The 9,829-nt window shown below is 30.7% G+C and overlaps 1 protein-coding gene across 1 annotated transcript; it reads right to left on the bottom strand.

Annotated features, from left to right (window-relative positions):
• Positions 1-488: 488 nt before the first annotated feature.
• Positions 489-9,776, bottom strand: LOC130440610 (testis-expressed protein 9). The gene is made up of 6 exons (XM_056773872.1): positions 9,639-9,776; positions 6,623-6,871; positions 4,330-4,443; positions 2,254-2,448; positions 1,356-1,490; positions 489-695 (listed from the first exon to the last, which is right to left on the bottom strand). The coding sequence occupies exons 1-6, from the start codon at positions 9,738-9,740 to the stop codon at positions 618-620; spliced, it is 873 nt and encodes a 290-aa protein (XP_056629850.1). The 5' UTR covers positions 9,741-9,776; the 3' UTR covers positions 489-617.
• Positions 9,777-9,829: the final 53 nt, after the last annotated feature.

The following is a 9,829-nucleotide window of genomic DNA, read 5'->3' as shown; positions in this document are numbered from 1 at the left end:
GTCATTTTTGACATAAATTTTCTTTTGTAGCTTTGTCCCTTACTTATACCAGGCTTATCTATAATAATATTTGGTAATAGCCTACATTTCATTTTCAGGTCTATCTTTGTATGAATGTTTTAGGCCGCTCGCAATACAACGTGGGTGATAGAAAGAGCGCGCAGAATATATTCGTGTATCCTAAATAACTAGTAATACCGCAACAGCATGAATCGGAAGGTATGTGAATTATTGAACTGGTCGACTTCACTGAGATGTTTATCAAGGTATTACAAGGTCACTGCGAAGAATCCCCGCTTTTGAAGCTCGGGAAGTAACATAACTGCAGATAAAATTTGATTGTTGTAATAATTGGTTGAGTTGACATTTTATTCCTCGTAGTTTTCGTTTTGTCCAACTGGCACTGAAAATAGAGACGGAAATAATGTATTATTAAAATAAGTACTCGTATGTCTAGTTCTAGAAAGTTTCTTAGATGAGGGTATAAATGAAAGAGTTATTCTCACATATAACCAACGATATTATGTAATGTTTTCAATTATCACACAAAGTTTGTGGCAAACAATTTATTAGAAATGTACCGGTGAACTGCAAAAGTTTCTTCTTTAATTATTATATTAATCAAATTTCCAGTTTAAAATTCTTAAATATTCAGACTCTGAAATCTCTCCTATTTTCCAACTCTCCAGGTACATCTAAAATGCGAATAAATCATTAAAAACTATTTAATTTAATTTGCTTAGCTACAACCCCCACATAATTCATTGATTACTAAGAGAATGTTTATAACTAATGATAATTCGATGAAATATTCCATAGTCATGTTATGAACAAATTGTTATGTTTCCTAAACTGAAAGATTCTGAACCCTTTACGGGTTGTTCATTTCATCAATCAACGACAAAAATTGGTGTGAGCTATGAAAAAACTAGGAAGGTGGAAAACAACCCCAGCTGGCGAAGGTAACATCGACAATCACATAAATAACAATAAGAAGAGAAATAAAAATTGTAAAAGTACCAAGTGTCAACAATATTACCACAGGAAGTACTACTTGTAGTCAGAAAATCTGTAAAGATATTATTTATAGTCCTCAAGTTGAGAAGCATCAACAGAACATTGTGTTATTTTTCAGATAGTTCGCTCGTGGTATAAACATTTATTCTCATCAGTAATAGTGGTTCTCTTTTGAATTTTTTCAACGAATGATGTCTAAAATCTCTATAAAATCATTTACTTTTTATCAGTCCAGTATTGAAATTTTTTCACACTAGATGGCAAAATTTTGTCGATAACGAAGGTAATTGCATTATTGATTAAACAATTATTCATTTGAATTTAATTTGATAACATACCTTCTGTTTTTTCAGATTATCAATGAGCTGCATTTGCTTCTTAAAACCATTTAATAATTCTACTTTATGTTTTTCCATTAGTTTCACAATAGCAGTTAAATCATTGATTTGTTTTTTAAAGGTTTCCTTAATATCCTATAAAAATAACACAAAAATTAATATGTACGAGGTTTCTCCGATAAGTTTTCGATATAACGAAAAAACAACACATTTCATTTCCAGAATCTGCACTTAAATCTGCAGTGATTTAAGCTTTTTAAACCTTCCAAATAATAGTCACCGATTTTCTCCTCCAAATAGGCCTTATGTAAGTGTTAACGTCATTGTTTGATTAAAATCTCTTGCAAGTCACCCTTTAAGGTTATGCCTCGATAATAACATGGTCTATCTTTTTTAATTTCTTATGAATAGGAATGTTGATATTGGTTTTGCACTTACTGGGTACTGTCCCAGAAGGCAAGTTAAATAATGCTGTCAGCTCCTTTATTGGTGAGTTGCCATCGTAATTAATCATTTCGTTGCTGATATTGTCCGTCCTATTTTTCAACTTCGGAATCGCCGTTTCAACCTCCCCGTCGTTGATTTCGAAAATATCAGTAAATAATCCATAAGAAAAGTATCGGATTCGGATCTTCATTCTCTCTCAGATATCCGGAACATCACTAGTTAATACTAATACTGAGAATGAGAAGGCTTAGTTTATCCTAATTACCTGGGTATTTTTTTTCAATTTCCTTGTTTTCATGGAGTTCCTCCAAAATTAGAGGGTCCTCCGGTCATCGCTGGCTTTAAAGAAAGTTTCTTCCATTAGGTCATAATAGGTTAGAACATGACCGTGATCAGCAGTTGTATAAATAAATTCAAATAAGTACATCACAATAAAGTTTAGAAAAATTACCTTTTCTTCATTTTTTGTTATTTTTAAGGAATTCTTCAATTTGTCATTTTCTTCTTGGGCTCTTGTTAATCTTATTTCTAAGCTATTTGCGTTGAGGGTAGAATTTTTTAAGTCTTTCTTAGTATTTTCCAATTCTTTCTTCACCAAAGTTAACTCTGTGGATTTTTCCTGGAACCTTGTATTTAAGCAGGCCAACTGGAAAAGATAGGTTATATTATTTCTTTTGAGATACTACAAAAAAATAACTAGTTAAAAATAAATCTTATTCTGAAAGGGAAGATATGCATCTTTTTAGATCTTAGTTTTTTATGTTTGGCTTATATACTCGCAAAAGCCTTGAAGCTACACATTTCGAATCTTCAAATAGTGGTGGTTTGAGGAAAGGATTACTTTTCAATGAATAAGTTACTTTAAACCATTAAAAAAATAGTTCAGAAGTTTGTTTGTATAATATCGGTTTCCGCTGATGCATTTTTTTTTTAAATTTAGGTACATAAAACAAACTATTTTTCTACAAATGGTTATGATTTTCCAAAACTTGTCACTATAATACCGGCCTTTTTTCGTTTTACCAAAATTCCAAAAATAGTGAGGCCATAATATCATTAGCATAAAAAATGGTTTTTGCTATTTTGGAATAACATTCCTAGGATGCAGTCCATAGTTTCAAAAGAATTTTTGTTTCTGGAGTATAATGGTGTACATCCAAATGTTAGTTTCAATTTTTAATGCGAGTGAGCACCCATATTGCAGATAGCTCTATCATATATAACATTTCATTTCAAGTACTTTTATTCTAATACAAGGACCGGAAGTTACTAACCATCTTTGGAGTAATAACAGTAAACGACGGTATATATTCATATAGTTAGTTTCAAACGCTGATAACCGTTCACAAATAATTCCAAGAGACGGAACACTTTTCAGAGATAATATTTAAGTATCTTTTCTATTTTTTTTCAACGTAAAAAAATAATGTTTTTCATTCAACAATTAATTATTGGATACATTTTTAAACAATTTTACATTATTTATATTTATTTCATGATTATGACTGACAGCTTTTCCTTGCAATCAGGATTAGAAGGTAACAGAGGAAATTTTTATTGTTTTTCATTTTTATTTGGAAGAAGGGTAATTTCACAAACAGATTTCTTATACTTATGACCCCAAAATAAAAATGAAAAACAAGAAAAATTTGCTACGGTACCTTCCAATCCTGTTTATACTAAAAGATCAGAAGAAGCAATTTCTAACACAGTGGATTTTAAATTGGTTTATAAATCATTGAAACAATTATTCGGTAATCCTAAATTTGGAAAAAGGTGGTATCTATGAAATTAGACAATGATTATGACATAAGACTAACAGATCCATTACTGTGCGGTTTAAAGAGCACAAACCAAATTTAAAATATGGACGTACCTTAAAAACAGTTTAAATAGTTTACAGGGTTTATTCTTTACACACTACTCTCTAGTTTAGTAGTTAAGGAGTCCCCCGAAGAGGTTTTCCCGCTGGAATTTAGTATAAAATAGGTAGATTATGTTAAAAGATTTCAGTTTACCTTCAGTCTATGAAGACGATAACTTGATTATCGAAACATGTATCAGACAGTGTAATTATGAGTGTTGGTGTAGTGGTAGTGTAAACAGTGTATTCAGTAAGAATGTCACCAACAGTTCCAAATACAGGATGAGTTAAAACACAATTTGTCCCAGTATTGTCAATAGGATTCACACTATATTTTATATCATTTTAATAATTTTTATTGGCTCGAAAGAGTAGTGCTAAAACCTTATGATATGGGATAAAAAGAACCTAGGAAAACAGCCTCCTTTTGGAGGAGTCTATTAAAATGAACAATCAAAATATCTTTTTTGGTTAAGATGAAGAGTAACTGGAAAACCAAAATGATTTCTCAAACAATCTGATCTAGTCCATTAATTTGACCTTCGAGCTATTATGTGAATAGTTAAAATATATTTCTCATCACCCTTCATCAAGAATATATTCCTTCATGACTGATGAGATGGAAGATTATGTACCTACAATATCTTGAAATAAAAAAAATACCTGGTTTTCGAGCTTGCCTATTCTAGTTTTGGATGAATTATATGACGAGAACCATTTTTCTTTTTCTTCTTGAAAAGACTGATTCGCAATTTGCAATTTTTTATTCTCTTCATTCTAAAAAAAAAGAATAATTTATATATTTTATATGAAACGATTTCAGTTAAATGAAGAGATAATGGCAAAGACAAATTACCGAAAATAATTTTAAAAAATTTACTAGTTATGTATAAACTGTATAAAGTTAATATTGATTGAGATTGTGTTGTGGCAAAAAAATATTTTTTCTACTACCGTACGTACGGTACGTACTTTAGACTCAAAATTATTATTTAGTAGCGTTTTTTTTTGTTTAAATGCCCTCTGCTTAACAACTTGACACTAAAAATTTTTGTTGGAGTCAAACTGACATGTAAGGGTAATATTCCATTGAAAATGTTCCTGTTGTTACAATATAAAGTGGTAGAAATTTAAAATCTACTAACAAAACGTCTTATATACTACTTAAATGCTAATATTTATTGTCTGTGTGGTAAGTCTAGTTGTATACGTACTAATATCCTGTTAAACAGTTCACTGGGTGTTATCTAGGAGATTAACTGCCAGAGTGATATTCTAGTCGTTTTATATAATTTTCACCGAACTGTATAATATTTTGTTTCAATGTAGACACCTCCAAGTCATGATAATTATCCCTGTTTAGATGTTGCTATCTGATGTTGAAGTTGAATTCCGTATTTCCAGCTATCGAATGATAGCATTGTATGTTTCAGAGCGATCTACGATCAAGAAACCAATAGTGTTTGCTGAACTTTAAGCCCCTTTTTTCCATATATGTGTTCGCCACGCTAATTTGGTATCGATATACCTAGATATTTAGTACTGTCTACCTTTGGTATTAATTTGTTGTTCATAAAAACATTAGGCGTTTCACTATGGCATTTTGATTAATTAATTAATATCCTCCATTTGTTTGCCCATTCTTGTGTTTTTTGTATGCTGTACTGAAGTAATTCAGAGGATCGTTCTGGTTTCTGGTCTTTTGCTAGTATGGCAGTATCATCTGCGAAGGTGGCCGTTAATGAACCATCATTTAATGGGTGTGGTAAAGAGTATGTATAGAATTGGGACAAGGACACTTCCTCGGGATACTCCGGCATTTATTCCATGTATTTGAGTAGTGTAGTCAGCATATGTTACTTGAAAGTGTCTTTCTTCGAGGTATGACTCTAAGAGAACATACAGTGCATGAGAAATTTGGTTTTAAGTTTGAATAATAGTCCAGGGTGTCACACAAAAGCTTGACTAACATCTAAAAATGTAGTATTGCAATAACTTTTTTTTAGAAAAGGTTGTTGAATGATTTCTACAACTCTGGACACTCGCTCAGTAGTAGAGTGCTTAAAGATTTTTCGTCAATTTCTTTTTACAATCTATCTGAAATGATTTTTTCGCAATTTTAGGGCTAATAGGTCTATAGGATGCGATTTCATTAGGAGATTTAATAATTAAGATGATGTTAGCAAGTTTCCACTGTGCTGGAAAATATCCTACTCTCATTATTGCATTGATGATTTGTGTGAACATTGCTATTCCATTCTTCGGCAGTTGTTTGATTATTTCACCTGTGATTAGGTCATAGCCTGGTGCCTTTTGGGCACTTGGTTATTTTTTATCAAATGCTCTATTGGATGTTGTAGATGTTTGCAGTAAAAAGAGTTGTGGGTGATTTCAAGAATTCAAGTATTACCTCATCTTAGTTCTCGCGTGCATTGGGCGTAAATACTGCCTCTAGGTGTTTCGCAAATGCTTCAGCCTTTTCGTTTTCTCTTAATTTTTTTGTGGCTTTCCATATAGAGTCGTTACTGTCGTAGCATAATGGCTATGACACAATGAAGGTCCCAGGTTCAAGTCGCAATCATTCCGATTTTTATATTTCTACTTAAGCAGCAAGTAATTATTTTTAGGTGGCATTTATGCATACCGAAGAGAAACGTTGATATATTTCATCAGCATCTTCAATAGTAGTATTGTTACTAATTGAATTCGTCTGTTGTTTTGTTAATTTGTTGTAATCTTGAATAAAATGTTGAAAATATTATTAAATATATATTTTATAAGGAATCCATAAAATCATTACAATTTCTTGTAACGAAAAATTAAACTTACTTTACACATTAGTGCTTAAAGAAAATTACCAATAAACTTATGTATTTAGATAACTTTTACATTGAAAATTCGATCTTTCGTCGAATTACCATCATATTATGTTATAATTCATCATCATCGACCTTACCTTGTTTTTCAATTCCGTTTGTAACTTCACAACTTCAACTTGTAGAAATTTCAATTTTGCTTTATAATACTGGATGGTGCCATTAGTACCTATTTGTTCCATTCCATCTTGACTTGTGATTTGGTGACCGGTTTTATTGACATCTGAGTGGTGCGCATCGTAATTTTTATTATCGCCGAAGTTATTTTTGGCAAAGTTAATATCAGTCTTCATTTTAATAGATTCCTTGATTAGATTGTCTTGGATTTTCTAAAAGAACATGTGATTACGCAGACAGTAATACTTCATAATAGACATCAACAAAATATATATATATATATATACGAGGCTTGTCTATAAAATAAAGTTCTGAACGAATTTTCACAATGTAAAACATGTTTTTGGCGTTGAATAATACAAGTTTGGAAAGTTTCGAATTTTTCAACATAATAGCCGTTTAGTTTATATTAATGCATTTTTGCATAAGGTGTAAGTACATTCTGCCTGAGTCGTAGATTTATTCAATCCAGGGAAAAGATTATAATCACTGGGGGGCCGAGTCTGGGTTGTATAGAGGGTGTGAGGCAGTATCCCATTCAAATCTGTACATCTTTGAATCACTGCACCATTTGCGCATATATTGCACTTATATACTTTTCCTCATAGTCCTCACACAGTTGGGAATGAAAGTCCATCGGACGAAGGTTTTTGCACACAAAAAACAAAATTTCAGACAGAGCTTCATTCGCACCAAGACAATAATGAACGTTGTAAACAGCTCGCCAGAGCGGGATCTCTGAGGCGAGCTACAAGCTAGTCTAGCCAAATCTAGTGTCTTAGCTCCTTTGGAGGCGTATTTTATGGAAAACCTTCGTAAAATATGATTAATGTGGAAGAACATAGACTTGGCCCAGCCAATTGGATGGATTAACGCGGAATTATTTTTAAAGTGACTTCAACACTTTGTGAAATCTCTCATCTCTTCAGTACTTGTGCTTTTTATTCTCGATGATCCTAACAGTCATAAAGATCTTGCTGTTAGAAGTAACGCGAGAGAAAACCACGTGCACAGTTAAGCACCCCACCAGTCACAACTCATAGGTTATAGCACTTAGATAGGGTTTTTAAGAAGCATATTCAAATATGTATATTTTGAGGCATGTGAGTTATGAGGGAGGAAAAACTCCGGTGCAAGAATGACAGAATGTTAAAGAGCTGCCATAATTTCTCAAGCATTTACTCGTTTGGATATAGCGAACAATGGTTTTCAATGCACTGGAATTCTTCCGCATTTTTTTTCGACAATACCTTATAATAGTCGCTGCAAACTTTTTGAAATAAAATGACCAAAATCAACCAAATTCACGAGTTGTGTCAATAACATTCAACACTTGTGATGGTAATATACCACAATTGAAGTTTGTATGTAACGAATTTTTGATGTAAGCTTGGAAAATGCATGAAGATTACATTTCCGCGCCGACGCATATTGTTCGTGTTGAAATCGAAACCCCAAAAGTTTGCAAAAGATACTCAATAAGGGACCTATTAACAAACCTAACCTAACCAAAATTTTGCAAAGGATACTCGATAAGGGACCTATTAGCAAAATATTGTGATGTAAGTATTTTTTATTACACAAAAAAAATAATTTGGTACGATTTTAAAAGGAGTAGTGCACATCAGACCTTAAACATAAACTTAATGGATTTTTATAATTTCTTCTCATTTTTTGGGATTTCAGTTCAGAATTGTGAAATATGTATAAAACTCGTGTTTCCAAAGTTTAATAGTAAAATTATGTTGTTGCCTATTATAATATCATTACATATCTCCCCTATTTACATTTTTCTTCTCAAATTTTGTAAAAAAATATTCGCAATAGATATCTGTAGATAACTTCACACGGGTCAAATAACAAATAAATTTCTTCTATTTCCTACTTAAACATTTTGATAATTGTTTTCTGAAATGATTGTTCTTGATTTTAGAACTATTTTAATAAATAAAGTATTTTCTATTCCACACTATTCAAGATATTTCGACCTAACTTGCTGTTTAAAAATTGACAATCCGAGAATGTCAATAGCAGATATTTTTGTAAAGTACAATAAATGATATTCATTACATGATTATTAAAATTAATTTTGGTCCAATAAAAATCATATTATTATTGATACAGTTATGATTTTTTTATAAATGAATAAATTTTAACAATTTTCTTTTGTTGTATTGATTCTTATTTCAACAATTTCTGAATTTTATGAGAAATGAATTAATGATAAAAAATGACTTCAACAGTTTATACAAAATTCCGTTTTATAAATCGATTTATAAATAATTAAATAGACAGTCATCTCGCAAGTTCCAACACCCCATAAATCCCAAAAATGTCTTTTTGAATTTTGAATGTGATCTGATACAGAATGGAAAGATGCACCTCTAGTCAACTAATACAAAAAGCTTAAGATCGATCTGTTTATAAATTTTAGAAATAAAATATTTGTATTATGATTGGGTCATATAAAAAAGTACAGTTTTTTGCTCTCTTGAAAAATTGTCATTTTTGACTTAAGTGATGTTAGAACTAAATGACACAAATTGCTTCTTTAGGGTATATTAAAATCTGAATAATAAAATACAGGTAAAAAGAATATTTGTATTGTTGTTTTTATTGTATTATTAATGTGATGAGTAATTATTGTTTCCAATTTCAGGTAATACTTTGATATAAATTGTCAAACGATCAAAAATAATTTCTTTAAAAAATGTATTATTAATTAAAATAGATCTAAAACTGAAGAAATACATTCATAGAAGATAAAATAAGGGACAAATATTCAATACCCTTTTATCTATTCAAACAACTTTCAAATAAACTTACTACAAAAAAAATTTTTATATTACTTAAAGAATGATGGAATTTTTGATAATTTCATTCTGATATTTTATAGGTTTGGATTTATAAATTAATTTCCTTTGTATATGCCTGATTATTTCACTTTTCAAATTAAAAGAATGTGTTTTAATTACTAACCATAACATCGTTTACTTTCTTCATTAACTCTTTTGTCCTTTCTTCAAGTTTTTCATTTTCTTTATAAAATTCATCTTCCTTTTTCAATAATTCTGATTCCATGACTTGTTATGAATTAATGATTATATTATACCCAACATGTGTTTGGCGTTTCCATGGTAGCAAGGTCTAATTACTAAAATACAAATCAT

The sequence above is a fragment of the Diorhabda sublineata genome, chromosome 2, assembly GCF_026230105.1.
Source record: "Diorhabda sublineata isolate icDioSubl1.1 chromosome 2, icDioSubl1.1, whole genome shotgun sequence".
Taxonomy (NCBI): Eukaryota; Metazoa; Arthropoda; class Insecta; order Coleoptera; family Chrysomelidae; genus Diorhabda; species Diorhabda sublineata.
This window is presented reverse-complemented; position numbering and strand designations above follow the sequence as displayed.